Source organism: Pelodiscus sinensis, chromosome 1 (genome assembly GCF_049634645.1).
Source record: "Pelodiscus sinensis isolate JC-2024 chromosome 1, ASM4963464v1, whole genome shotgun sequence".
NCBI lineage: Eukaryota > Metazoa > Chordata > Testudines > Trionychidae > Pelodiscus > Pelodiscus sinensis.
In genome coordinates this window covers 230458139-230473272 of record NC_134711.1, presented here as the reverse complement: position 1 = coordinate 230473272, position 15134 = coordinate 230458139, and the positions used below count along the sequence as shown (strand labels likewise).

General features: G+C 44.5%; 1 protein-coding gene across 2 annotated transcripts in view; it reads right to left on the bottom strand.

Moving 5' to 3' along the window:
* The window catches only part of NPAS2 (neuronal PAS domain protein 2), a 165121-nt gene extending 150190 nt beyond the window's left edge, over positions 1–14931 (bottom strand). For both annotated transcript variants that reach the window (XM_075917107.1, XM_075917108.1), the window contains exon 1: positions 14057–14931. In XM_075917107.1, the coding sequence (XP_075773222.1) occupies positions 14057–14373 (317 nt within the window). In that variant the 5' untranslated portion in view covers positions 14374–14931. The remainder of the gene's footprint in view (positions 1–14056) is intronic.
* Positions 14932–15134: the final 203 nt, after the last annotated feature.

Sequence of the window (15134 nt, the reverse complement as noted above, 5' to 3'; positions counted from 1 at the left end):
TTTTGATCTGCCATTTCTTGAACGACAGTGTCACAGTTATCTTTAGGGACCTCAAAACCAAACAATAACTAGAGAACCGTGGATTACTGTAGAGTGATTATAGTCAGGACTGGGAGCACTGCCTATTATTAAGGTTGCCAAAAGCTCTCAAAAACTCTCCAACTCGCAGAAAGCTTGGTTCTTCATAACAATGCTTGTAATCAAATGACTGTTTTGCTTAGACTAAAGACATTGCCACCACAGATAGAACCTTGGCACAGCAGCTTGGCTGGCCTGGCAGCTGAAAAGCATGCAACATTTCAAAGAAGGACTTCACACCAATTTGAAAAGTTTTGATATGGCTTTTTAAAAATTTCTGAGTAATTCCTAGAAACCAAGCTGCTACTGTCCCTTCCCTTCTTTTCCTTCCCTTTTGCATTTCCTAGCTGTTTTGTTCTTATTGTCTTTCACAACCCCCTCCTAATTTTGGGAGATGGGAGGGAAATAATCAAAATATAAATATAAAAATGCCTTTTAAAATAGCAAATCAACTATTGATTTATTCCACAGTAATGTACCAGTTATTATTTTTATCTACTGTTTATATGTACCAATTAATCAATGATGGTCCTATGGAATGTACTCTTTTATTTGAATTCTAAATTATTCGCTGTTGAAGAAAATCCTAATAATAATAATAATCCTTTAGGCTTGGAGGATTGGAATTTTTTTAAATGCTTATCCATTACTACATAATAAAGTTTCTACAGTAAGAATGCTGATAAAATAGAAAAACTATTATTTTGGGTCCAATCATATAGTACCCAAGTGAAGCAAAACATCACTGATTTATCTGGGGGTTATGCTGGAAGAAGGAAAGTAACATTACCCTTATATATCCACTGAAGCTCTGCTATGGATCTTTTGATAAAAAATATCATTATGCATCTTTATCAAATTAATGTTGAACACTTTACATTTTATTTAGACAACACTGTATTTCATGGTTCTTTTTAAGATGCTAAGATATACACTGCATGTTGATTAGCTTAGACTTCCATCCTGCAACTTCTTCCATGCAAGCAGATAGCTGTGCACACACGCAGCCCCAGAGAAAGCCTAGAGCCTTATATGATAAAACTCCAATAGTCCGGAACCCAATAGTATGGCACTCCTGATAGTCTGGCATCAAAATGGCAAGTGAGTGAGCTTCCGCAAAAAACAAGTCACAAGGCAGCAGCGGCAGCAGTTGAACTGAGCGAAACTGGAAGGGATTGAGTCAGTCTGCCACTGGCATTGTGTGACACTTGACAGTGCTGTTTTGACTTCTGAATATTTTCGCCCGTCGGTGTGTACAGTAGTAATGGAATCAAAGGTGAATGAAGGTGCTAGTGGTAGTGGTAAGAGAAGTGTAAAAAGGAAGCATGTAACACTGACAATGAACCAGAAATTAGATATTATAAAGATGCTAGAAAGAGGCATAAATCGGCACATTATCACGAGTGAATTTAACACTGGATCTTCGACAATCTATGACGTAAAAAACCAGAAAGATACGTTGCGAATATTTGTTTCTGAAAGTGAAGCGCCTACTAAACATACCGAGGTAAGGCAAACTCTGAAAAAACCTCAGATGGCGCAGTTGGATGTGGCTTTGTTTGTGGTTTAGTGCAAAGAGTTCTGAAGGTAAGTCCATTACTGGGCCAGTGCTCATAGAAAAAGCAAAACAGTTTCACAGTGAAATGAACATTAGTGAATCATGTGTGTTTTCAGAAGGTTGGTAACGTAATTTTAAGTATCGGCATGAGATCCATAAGTTAGACATCAGTGGTGAGCAAAAGTCTGCCGATCACGTAGCCACTGAGGAGTATAGTGCTATTTTTGAGCAGTTGGTGGAGGAACACGGTTTGTCACCTTCTCAAATATACAATGCTGATGAAACTGGGCTCTTATGGCATTATTTGCAGAACTCTACTCTGGTTGGTGGTGGTGAAAAGGCTGCTCAGGGCTTCAAAATGAACAAAGACCGCATTACAGTTCTGGTAAGCGCAAATTGCGTCCGTCACGCATAAGCTTAAGCTTTTTGTTGTAGGGAAGTACAAAAAGCCTAGGGCATTTAAAACTCTTATGAGTTTGCCAGTGATTTACGAGGCACAGGGGAATGCTTGGATGACTGCAGAAATCTTTAAGGACTGTTTTTTTAATTATTTTGTGCCCGCAGTTAAGGAGAATTTTAGAAAGAGGAGATCTACCGGAGGATAGTAAAGCTGTTCTTTTGCTCAATAACTATCGAGGGCATCCGCCCGTTTTGGAGCTTGTTAGTGGAAATATTTTCGCTACATACTTGCCAGCGAATGTGACATCTTTGATCCAACCTATGGATCAGGGCATGATATAGAACTTTAAGTGTTTCTACAGAGGGTCTTTTGTCCAAAAGCTGGTAAACTCAGACTTTCTGAATTGTTTCTGAATTTCAATCTGATTTCAACCCTAAGGACGCTGTGTATGCAGCTGCATTGGCTTGGAAGGACGTAAAGAAGGCTACTGTACAAAAATGTTGGAGGAAACTTTGGCCTAGCATCATATTTTAAGATGGTTCTTCTGATGAAAAGGAATTTTGTGGCTTTAATGTTAGGCCTAAGCGTATTACTGACACACAAGAAACAATTGAAAATGTCCCTGAGAAGAATGCTGTTGCAAAGTTCACAGAAAATGAGATTGAACAATGGCTTGATATAGACAAAGACGAACCAGTTGTAGAAATTTTGAGTGATGCTGCTATCATTGAAAGTGTTATGAATGCACAAAAACCTCAAGAAGAAGAAGAGGAAGTGACAGAGAGAGCAAAATATACCTGGCGGAAGGCAACTGATTTTATTTCCAAATTCATTGAATTTGCAGAGAGTTGCAACCAATATAATGCAGCTGAAGTGATGAACCTTCATATTATTCTGAATAACTTTTATATGAAGTAGTCACAGTCCTCTAAGCAAGCCGATCTCAGGGATATGTTTGCAAGGGCATGGAAGATAGTTCAACCTTTGTCTTCACCACCACCACCAGAGCCTATTGTTATTGACACCCCCATAGAAGCAGAGGAGGATATTGATAAACGGGGTGATAACATGTTTAATGTTTAAGTGAATAATTTACAGATTGTATTAGTGTTGAAGTGTATATACAGTAGTACCTCCTGATAGTCTGGCATATTTGATAATCCGGCACCACCTAGGTCCCAAAGGTGCCGGATTATCAGAAGTCTGCTGTACTGTGAATAAATTCTGTGAAATACTAGATAACATGATACCAGCAAAATCAATATCACTATATTTAATTTAAACGAGACAATAAACCATTTTTAGAAACTTAAATAAACTGTTACATAACAAATCTGTTAAAAGAATACTGTCAACTTGAATTGTCATCCACAGAACTACTTGTGAGAGAAGTTACTCACAAAAAGAAGTATTTGAAGGATCTGATTAATTTTAAAATAAACAATTCTTTTTTTATAAAACCTAGGGCCACCAGGAAAATAGAATCAAACCAACAAAAACTGCTATTTACACAAATAAATATTCCTCTGCAGAATCTGAAACTCAATCAATGCACCACTAGGAACCTGAAAGTAAAACTAGTAAGGGTGACAAAGCTCCTACGAAAACTTGGTGGGTCCTTTATAATAGCCTTCTGATCTGACCCTGTCACATATCCCCCCTTCTGCTCAACACCCTGGAGTTGAGCAATTTGGGTCGTCATGCAATATACTTGTGACAGACCATCTACATTGCTATGGAGGCTTCCAGCTCAGTGTTGCATGGGGAACTGGAAGGGCTGTAGAGACAAAAACCATCTGGCTATTCTCTCATACTTTTCTATGTATGCATGGTCGGTCACAAGAGTAAATCATCGGCTTAGTATATGGCAATGGAGCATTTCCATAGCGCACTTGATTACTGTCTTTTTCCACTACTGCATATTTCTGCTCCCTTGGTAGAAGTTTTCTACTCAGATAGAGAACTGGGTGCTCTTCATCTCCGACTGCACTCAAGCCTACTTCAGATGCATCTGTCTGGAGAATGAATTCTTTGTCAAAGTCAGGAGCTATGAGTACACGGTTACTGCAGAGAGGTGTACATAAATCCAAGAATGCTTTTACCAATACTTTGGTCCACTTCACCATTTCAGGACCCCTGGTTTTTATCAGATCCATCAGGGAACTTGCTCTGGAAGCAAAATGGGAAATGAACGGTCTATAATACTCCACCATACCCAGGAATGCTCAGACTTGTTTTTTTCTATTTGACTGAGACCAATTCTGGATGGCTTATTCACCTAAGCTACGTCTAGACTGGCATGATTTTCCGCAAATGCTTTTAACGGAAAAGTTTTCCGTTAAAAGCATTTGCGGAAAAGAGTGTCTAGATTAGCATGGATGCTTTTCTGCAAAAGCACTTTTTGCGGAAAATTGTCCGGGCCAATCTAGACGTGCTTTTCCGCAAAAAAGCCCCGATCGCCATTTTTGCTATCGGGGCTTTTTTGTGGAAAACAAATTTCAGCTGTCTACACTGGCCCTTTTGTGCAAAAGGACTTTTGCCCGAATGGGAGCAGCATAGTATTTCTGCAAGAAGCACTGATTTCAGACAGTAGGAAGTCAGTGTTCTTGCGGAAATTCAAGCGGCCAGTGTAGACTGCTAGCAAGTTTTTCCGCAAAAGCAGGCGCTTTTGCGGAAAAACTTGCCAGTCTAGACACAGCCCTGGGGTTTTACCATCCATCTTCCTATGATATAGCTGAGGTATTTGGCTTCAGCCAGTCCTATGGCACACTTGGATGGGTTAGCTGTAAGACCAGCTTGTCTTAGGGCATTCAGCACCGGTTCCACTTTTTCTAGACGAGTCTCCCAATTGTGGGTATGAATTATTACGTTGTCGAGGTATGCTGCCGCGTAACTGGTATGAGGGCGTAGGAGCTTGTCCATCAGACATTGAAAGGTGGCAGGAGCTCCATGTAGTCTGAAAGTGAGGACAGTATATTGAAATAAGCCCTGAGGTGTAGAAAATGCAGGTTTTTTTCTTTTGCTTCTTTGGCCAAGGGAATCTGTCAATATCCATTTGTTAAATCTAGGATGAACAAAAATTGGGTATTGCCCAAGCAGTCATGTAACTTGTCGTTATAGGGTATGCGTCAAATTTGGATATATCATACAACCACTGAAATTCATTACAGAACAGAGTGGTACCATCGGGCTTTGGCACTAAAACAATTGGGCTAGACCATTCACTATGGGATTCCTCAATGACATCCTACTCCAACATGCTCTTTACTTCAGCTTTAATATTTTCCTTCTTTGCAGCGGCGACCCAAAAGGGTCTCAGTATAACTTTGACCCCAGGGTTTGTGGTAATATGATGATACGCCTTGGTCATTCAGCCTGGCTTAGTTGGAAACACGTCCTGATGTAGGTTGATCATCTCGATGACCTCACACTTTTGGTGTGGTGTCAGGTCAGGGATATCTTGACTTGTTCATATGAGGTACCGTAAAATCTCGAGTATAATGCACATCTATGTATAATGCGCATCTGCCTTTTAAAGGTCAAAATTCTTGAATAAACTAAACTCTTATCTATAATGCGCACCCCCATTATACTCGAGATTTTAAAGTATTCATAGGAAGGAAGGGGCTCGTGCCTGCCGCTGGGCCCCCTCCCCAGCTGAGCTCACGCCTGCTGCAGGGTCCCCCAGCCCAGCTGAACTTGTGCATGCTGAGCTTGCGCCTGCTGGAGGGGGGTCCTCCCCCACCCAGTTGCCAGCGTGCTGAGCTTGTGCCTGCAGGGGGAGCCTCCCCCACTCAGCTGCCGGCACACAGAGCTCATGCCTGCCAGGGGAGCCGCCCCCGCCCAGCTGCCGGCGCACCGAGCTCACGCCTGACGGTCCCCCCAGCCCATGCCTGGCGCCCCCCGCCCCTCCCGTCCCACCCAGCTCGTGCCTGCTGAGGGTGACTTTAAAACTTTTTTAAAAAACCTCCTATGGATAATGCGCACCCTGACTATGACGTTAAAAAAACGTGAATAAAGTGCACACTATAGTCGCAATTTTATGATATTTTCCTGGTTTGGGGCCTCTGAGAGTATGTCTAGACTGCATCCCTCTGTCAGCAGAGGGATGCAGATTAGGCAGGTCAACATTGCAAATGAGGCAGGGATTTAAATATCCCGTGCCTAATTTGCATAAAATTGACCTCCACATTTTGCCGACTCAGCACTTTGTCAGCAAAAAGAGGCAGTCTAGAGGGGGATCTGTTGAGAAAGAAAGCCTTTTTCGATAGATCCCTTATGCCTCCTGCAAGGAGGTTTACAGGAGCTGTCAAAAAAGGCTTTCTTTCTCGACAGATCCCCCTCTAGACTGCCTCTTTTTGCCGACAAAGTGCTGAGTCGGCAAAATGTGACGGCCATTTTTATGCAAATTAGGCACGGGGTATTTAAATCCCTGCCTCATTTGCAATGTCGACTCGCCTAATATGCATCCCTCTGCTGTCAGAGGGATGCAGTTTAGACATACCCTGGGTGACCTCGCACGCCTCTCTGGACTGCCAAAGTTTCAAGAGATTCATGGTATAAACCTGTTCCTTTTTCTGGGGTCCTGAATGCCTCACCTTATAGTTTACTTCCTTCATGGCTTCAAACACCTGATAGGGCCCCTGCCATTAGGCCAAAAGCTTACTCTCCATTGTGGGCACCACTACCATCACTCAATCCCCTAGCTGGAACTGTGGAACCTTTGCGTGCAGTTGTAATGAGTTTTCTGGGCCTTTTCCAGATGTTCCCATACAATGGGAGTGATTTGGGCTATTTGTTCTCTCATCTGCAAGATGTGCTCAATTATGTTCTTCCCTGTATTGGGTTCCTCCTCCAATATTTCTTTAGCAATAGCCAGGATCTCATGGGAGCAGCATCCATATAATAGTTCAAAGGGAGAGAATCCAGTAGAGGCCTGAGGTACCTCCTGGATAGCAAACATCAGGTAAGGTAGCAGGGTGTCCCAGTCCTCCCCATCTCAACTTACTACCTTCCATATCATAGCTTTGAGGGTTTGATTGAACCTTTCAACTCTGGGAATGATAGACAGAGGTGCTTAGGGTATGGATATGGAGTAGGGTATAGGGTATCAGTTTTTATGTGAATGGGGATTCCTTGGTCTGTCAATATTTCCTTTGGTAACCCCACCCAGGTAAAGATTTCTAATAATGCTTTAGCTATTGTTTTCAAGGATGTGTTCTGCAGGGGTATAGCTTTGGATACCGGGTCACATAGTCTAAGATGATCAGGATATACTGGTGACCCCACATCATTTCTTCTAAAGGTTCTACCAGGTCCATGGCCATACACTCAAATGGGTCTCCTATGATGGGGAGGGATATTAATGGTGTTCTGGGGCCGAGGGCTGTGCAGTTGATATTCAGGGCATGATGTACAATACCGGTGTCATCCTCATGTACTCCTGACCAAAAGAACCCGTGCTAGGGTTTTTTCTATCCCAAGATGCCCCCCAAACAGATGATTGTGGATGAGGCTTAATACAGCTTTCTGGTGCTTCTGAGGTACTAGTAGCTGCTGCACCTCTTCCCCCTGTATTGAGGTTACCCGGTATTGGAGATCCTTCTTCATGATGAAGAAGGAAAACCCCAACCCCTGGGTTTTCCCTTCCACCGGGACTCTCTCTATTTCTGTTTGGGGAACAAATCAGGGGATATTTCAGAAAAAATTGGGGGTTGACAAGCTATGTAGCCACTGACCTTGGGAAACCTGTTCCTATGAGCACCGGGTAGGGAAACTGAGAAACTACCCCTGCCATTACCCAAATAGTGTTTCCCTGGATTTCAATCTGCACTGACACAGTGGGGTAGTAACAAACTGCCCCATGGACACACAAGACCCCTGTATGTTTTGCCTGGAGCATCGACTATGCTTCCCTAACTTCTCTGAGATGAGCATAATGGCACAACTTGAATCTATCAATGCTATGGTTCCTACTCCATTTAACCTTACTGGCCTAGTATATTGGTGTGGGGTTAGTGTGACCCCCCCACAATATGTATGAGAGAGCATGTATTTTTCCAGTCTCCCATAGTGCATTTCATTGGCTCCTCTGCATTGAGATACTGTGCGGCTATGTGCCTTCATTCTCCACAAGCGTGGCATCTGTAGGAAGCCCTAGGCATTCCCCGGTCTCTTGGCTTAAAGCATCTGACCTCCCGAACTCCTTCACCTTCATTAATTGGAGCTCTTGTCACTTCCAGTAGGTCCTCCATTCCCTTCTTCTCCCGCCAGGGCTTCCCTGAGGGTCCAAGTACTGGAACCTGGGATAGTGGTGCTGTAGATTTAACACAGGGGACTTTTCCCCTAATCAGTCAGGTCCCTTGTTGCCCTCTGCCTCCCTACTAGTACAACAACTTTGTCATATATGGCTGGTTCATTCTGGCTCACCCCAGGTGAAGGTCTGGTGGTAACCCCCTAATCTATCGGTCAGTAACCAATGCCTGTAGCATTTCTTCAGAGGTATGGGCCCCAGGTCATAACCACCTGTGGGCAAGATGGATGAGGTCATATAATTGAGAACTATAAGCCTCAGACTGAGGCGATCCCTTCCCCCAAAGTGACAGGGAGGGGCTGGTTTAGAACCAGCAGGGGCAATCAGGGGCAGTGGAACACCTGGGGCTAATTGACCAGGCCTGCAGAGTCAGGCCAGCCTAGGCTAATTAAGACACTGGGGGTAATTAAGAAAACCAGTTCAGACTGGGTATATAAGAAGCTTGTCTGCAGTTGTAGGATGTATGCAGCAGGGAGGAAGGAGGAGAGCATCACTGGGAGTAGGAGGAAACGAGATCACAACCAGGAGGATGAACTGGAGAGAAGGAAGGTGTTGGGGGAGGTGTGGGGAAGTAGCCCAGGAGTCTTGGAGCTATCTCATAGCAGGTGTCAGGGATTCACACAAGCAGCTACTATCACAGGGCCCTGGGCTGGAACCTGCAGTAGAGGATGGGCCCAGAGTCCCCCTAACACCTACCTCCCCATTTCCACTCAGGGAAAAGGACTGTGGAGTTTATTCTCCGTTTTACCATACACTGGCTGATGATGAAAAGGGCTCAGTAAACAGCAAATTAAAGTCCTGGGCATGGTGCCTAAAACTGTGGGCTGCTGTGAGTCTCTGAGGCAAGCAAATCTGCCAGGAAGCACAGGACCCACCGAGTTTTCATAGAAGCTTTGTCACAACTGGTGTGGGTCACAATGGCAGCAGACTACCCTCTGCTGAAGGCAGAGATTTGAGCCTGAGCAAGAGTGATGGCCGCAGTGAGGGCCCAGAGGTATCACGAATGGAGATACTAGGAGAAGAAACTTCTGCGATCTCCCCTCCACTACTTTTTTTATAGTTTTCTGTTCTGATCCTATCATATTACATATAAACAAAAGCATAACCAAAATTATTACAATTCTACATTATCCAAAATAAGATGAGAAATACAGAAAGAAAACATAAAAACACAAAGGCTATGTCTACACTTGCAGCTTCTTGCGCAAGTAATATGCAAATGAAGCTAAGCATGGAATATTGTGGAGCCTCATTTGCATACCTAATGAGCCACCATTTTTTTCAGAGGCAGCTCTTGTGCAAGAAGGAGCATTACACTGCCCCTTCTTGAGCAAGAAAAACCCCCTTGCGCAATATCGTTACACCTATTACTTTTCAGAAAGAACGGCATTGCGCAAGAGGGTTTTTCTTGCACAAGAAGGGGCAGTGTAGACACTCCTTTTGGGAAAGAGCCTCTGCTGAAAAAAAATGGTGGCTCATTAGGTATGCAAATGAGGCTCGGCGATATTCCATGCTTAGCCTCATTTGCATATTACTTGCGCAAGAAGCCGCAAGTGTAGACATAGCCATAGTGACAAATCTTTTGGATTTTAAAAAATCTTTTACTTTTAATAATTATGGTAATAATACTGCTAATTGGTAAGCAGGTTAAAAATTATATGATTAAACATAAATTTATTTAACTGACAACAGCTCTTCAAATCTTTATGCTTATTATATAAAGGCCTTACATGAGAAGAATGTTAAGGTTGCTAAGTCAAGTGCTCAATATTAGGAAATGCCACAATTAAGGCTGCCTATGTAACCTTAATTCGGTCCCATTGAACATATGAATTGAGATAGTCTTTCATTACATGATGACATACTATTTTTCCATAGGATTTTGCAAGTTTAATGTTCTTTAATGTACTTTTATGTAATTTCTTGACTTTTTAAAAATTGAAAAAACAAAAATTCCATCATGAAGCTTATTGAGCCGCACAAGGGTCATCAGCAGGGTTGGTATCTTTAAGCACAGTCCTCTACCTCTTGAATTAACAGAGTAACTGACAGCAGTAGAATGTTATCATCCTCTTTGTGGACCTGCCTCTAGAAGAGGATGGAGACAAATACTTTGCCAGCAGCTTTCACAAAAGCTTGCTATCAAAGGAATGTTATTAATGGGTTCAGTTCCACATTCTGGAGGGGAATCTACTCTAGTTGATCCTTCTTTACCTGTCCCTCCCCCCCTCCCAGTATCTTTCCCTGTCTCTACCCCTACTGCTGTCCACACTGGTTCCTAGCCTTGGCTCCTACTCCATTCCCAGCTTCTGCACTTCTTGTTCCTATCCTCCTATTTTCCTATCCTCTGACACCCCTAAGGTCCTGCTTGTCCCATACTACTCCTAACCTCTTCATGTCCAAATCTCCTCTCTGCAGCTCGTTTCTCTCTCCCCACCATCTACCACTCTCTGCTTTTGAGCATAGCTGTTTCCGTCTCCTCTTCCACAGTGCTTGGGCACCAGTAGGGGAACAGTAACAGCACACAAAAGGTAGCCTTCCTCCTCTCAGTTCTGATGCTCAGCACAACCGCAGCCTGTGGCAATGAGGAGCACCACAGGGAAAGATGTCTCCTCAGCCCCATCAGCCTTAGGTTAGAGGATTGTTAGTCAATCTGTTGAGAAGGCATATGTATAGAGCCCTGCAAATCCACGGATATCTGCCTTATATTTGCAGCTATCCACATCCATGGATGTGGAAGCAGATATCTGTAACTCATTTTTGAAGATACGGATGCAGGTGCAAATTTTGTATGTAGAACCCTACAAATTTGCAGATATCTGCTTTATATCCAGGGGTACCCACATCTGTGGATTTCCATGGCTCATTTTTGCAGATATTGGATGTGCATGCAGATACAAATTTTATATCTGCACAGAGCTTTACATATGTAGAGTGGTCAAAACACTGGAGCTGAAGCATTCTCAATTTAGTCTTAAAAACATTTGGAGTCTGAATTCTTAACAAGTCTCCACAAATCATGTGCAAACTGAGGGGTTTTTTCAGAAGCTTATAACTTGGCCAAATTTGTATATACAGCAATTACTCGTTTAACACGTGTCCGCTTAACACATTTTCACAATAGCACGATTTTTTTTTAGGGAACGTTTTTTGAATAACACGACTGTCCCTGAAATAACACAAAAATAATCAAGTGGCAGACTACTTCACGCAGCAGTATAAATTGGTGAAAACAGTGGTAATATGCATGAGCGGATGAATACAGTGGTCACAGCACTCCTCCGCTCACTCACGTGTTTATCTTTGTGTTTTGACAAACCACGGTGACTTGTGTTGCTAGTTATCTTGTGTTGCTAGATATCTAATGTTGACATTGATGACCCAGCACCAAGAAAAAATTGACTTTGTCATCACCACCTGAAATGAAACTTCCACCTTTTCCATTATTTTTAATGGGAAAATTGACCCCGCATAACATGTTTTCGCTTAGCATGAACATTTTTAGAAATGCATCTATAGTGTTAAATGAGGAATTACTGTACTTTCACAGAAGTAATAAAAGGTATATCTTACCGCCACTGGGGTGACATCCCTACCAAATTTCCATTCCCTGCTCCTAATCAGGGAGGCTAGAGCATCCCAAAGAAATGGTTGTTGAATTTTTTTAGCACGGGCAAAACAATATATTTTTCCTAACATCATTCTCAGAAGTGACTGGACAATTTTATCTCAAAATTTTTTTAAAAAAATCAGCCATAAGCAGATATCAACATGGAAAATTTCAGCCCAAAATGTTTACTTTTGACAAAGTTAAACAGCTCAAAACAGAGGTTTATAATAGGGAGTGTTTGGCAACCCCTGCACTGCTTAGAATAAAGTTACAGAAAAACTTTTAGAAAATTTACTGAAAAAATGAAATCACAGCACTATGTCTTAAAATACAGGAACAAACAAAAAATGTTAAGATAATAAATTATTGACCCCAAAATCTTACACAGAAGGTTACCTTTGGATACTCACATGAGTAACATTGTTCTTACGTGTACTCTGGTTGTTCAGGCCAGTGTTTCTCAACCTTTTTTTTTTATAAAGTACCCCTTTTTTTAAAAAAATGATAAGTACCCCCTTTTTAAAAGAATAAACTTCGAAGTACCCCTAATACCTACAGTTTTCAGACACAAACAATTTTTTTTCTACCATTGCAACACATTTGTTTAAACAACTTAATTGTAGCTGGGCAGACAATTAATTTTTGGGGTATAAAAAGTACAAAAATAATAAAGTGCTATAAAACTTACAACAAAAATTCAGTTTTCTCCAAATTTCAGTTGTGTTGAAGTACCCCCTGACTTCTCTCAAGTCCTACCGCTGGTTGAGAAACACTGGTTTAGGCCCATAGTCAGCCAGCCAGTAGGTTTCAGAAACAGACACAGATCACTGAATGAGCTGATTACATCATGAAACTGCAATTGCTAATTATTTAATCTAACTAAATAAACATCACTATGGGATACAAATTAGCATTCATACATGAGTGAAGGAGACAATTTTCCACTTCAAGGTACATCAATAGTGGTCACTTGTTGAACTTGTACACTTAAAGCTAATTTTATGCATGCCCACCCAGAGTTTTATAAGCTTTCTGGAGAGTTAGTACTATAAAAACATTAAAGTTCCTCTGCTGGCTGTAATATTTATAACTGCTATTTATTTCTAAATCACTTGAGTGGAAGTAAGGTATCATCCTGTAGCAGTTGAGGAATATCAAGTAAAGTTTTTGGATGAGTATCCTTACTAATTGTTAAATCATTCCAGTGCCCTGACAGGGAAACAACTACACCACTTTTTACAAAAGAAATTCCATGTTGTTAGAGGTTTGTATCGCAACTCTTTTCTGGTCTGCAAACTACAAGAAAATTTGAAGAAAACTGACAAATGGTTTAAATTACTGGAAGCTCTGGCAAGCTTGTCCAGGAACCTATTCTCAGGCAAATCTCCCAGTAACCTTAATGGGAGTTTTGCTTGAATAAGAGCAACAACATCAATGCTCAAATCCCCAGATCATTATTCCACACTGTAACAACACAACTACAAAATAAGATGTCAAACTGTATGCACGTGATGAGTTTTATGAGGCGATGGGACTCTGAGTGCTTTCCCCGCTCACTGTCCACGCCCCAACCAAATACTCAAAAATCAAAACAGATCTTTCTGTGTTTTCTGAATGGACAGGACAGCAGCTGACAACCCAAGCTCTTGTTCACACCTCCCAGTGCTAGAGGTGACGTCCAAGAGAAGCCAGCATTAACATGCAAGCCATTTACAGTGCCCTGACATGAGTGAGTAACCCAGCATAAGCAGCCTCCAGCCTGCTGACAGGATCACCAGCCATGGAGGGAAGCTGGCGTGTGAGGCTGTGGACATGTGCCTCTGGCAGAGACTCTCCAGGGGGATCAAAGCCCGTACCCAGCATGAAACCCTGGCGTGGGACAGAGCCCTGAGGGCTCACTTTCCGTTCCCTTTGGGTCAGGCGGGGGTAGCCTGTCATGGGAGGGGTGAGTGGAGCCACCAGGCGTGTGCGCCTCACTGCCCCCTGAAGGCGCGGGAAATGGGAAGAGCGTGCGGGGGGCTGACCCAGCGGCGCGTGTGTGAGTGTGGACAGACAGACAGACACGCCAGGTCCCCGGGATCGCTGGCTGCGCCTTACCCGGGGTGCTGCTGCTGCTGCTGCGGGGGCGGGCGGGCTGGCTTCGCCGGGGAGCCCCAGCTGCTGCTGCTGCTGCTGCTGTCCGCTGTGGCGACCCGAGCGCGGGAGCCGCGGCCGCTCGGACACCGGCTGCCGCTGCTGGGCTTCCCGCCGCCGCTTCTCTGGTGCCTGCCGGTGCCGCTGCGGCTGCCGCTGCTCCACTCGCGCAGGAGGCCGGGCTCGGCAGCCGGCAAACTCGTCCCCGCGCACGCCAAGCCCGGGGCTCTGGCCGCCGCCTTGCTGCTGCCGGGGCTGCCGCTGCCCCCGCTGGCTCTCATGGTGCGAGGGGACGCCGCATGCCGGGCTCCCGCTTCCCCGCCGCACCGCCCTGAGACGCGCGGCAGCGCGGGCTCCAGCCGCGCCGCCAACCAGCCGGCAGCCTGGGCTGCTGCGGGGCCAGGAGGGGAGAGCGCGGGGCCAGGGAGGCTGCTGGCTGGGGCATGAAGTAGTTAAAGATGCCGAGGGGCGAGGCGGGGAGGCTGCAATCCCAGGACTGCTCCTTAAAGTTGGTGCCCCGGCGCCGAGGAGGGAGCATCCTCCCAGCAAAGCCCGCAACGCCCGCCACCCCCGCTCAGCGGAGCTTTTGGGGCGCAGCCTTGCCTGCGCCCGGCGCTCATCGGGGGCCGCCCGCGCGGGAGGGCTGGCCGCAATCGGGCTGCCTTGCAAGGGAGAATGTAGCCGGGCTGCAAAAATGGTCAGGGCTGAAAAGGGACCCGGTGATTCCCCCCTCCCCCCCTTGTAGAGCGGGTGGTTTTGCTTTGGGGAGGAAAAGGGTGGGGGAGAGAAAGCTGCAGAGAGGAGAGCAGCGCTCCCTCCCCGGCCTCCCTTTTCACAAGAAGTGCAGGAAATGTTCCACTGACCTACATATTTTTCCAAACATACGTGACCTTTTCTCTCCCCCCCCCCCCTTTCTGTGGGAGGAGACAGGCGGGGATCCAAGAAAAGGAGACGCTGGAGCGAGAGAAAGCACAGGGGGTGGAGGGGGGGGGGAAGGAGGGTTTCTTCACAATGCCGAGAGCAAATATCAACTCGGCTATAT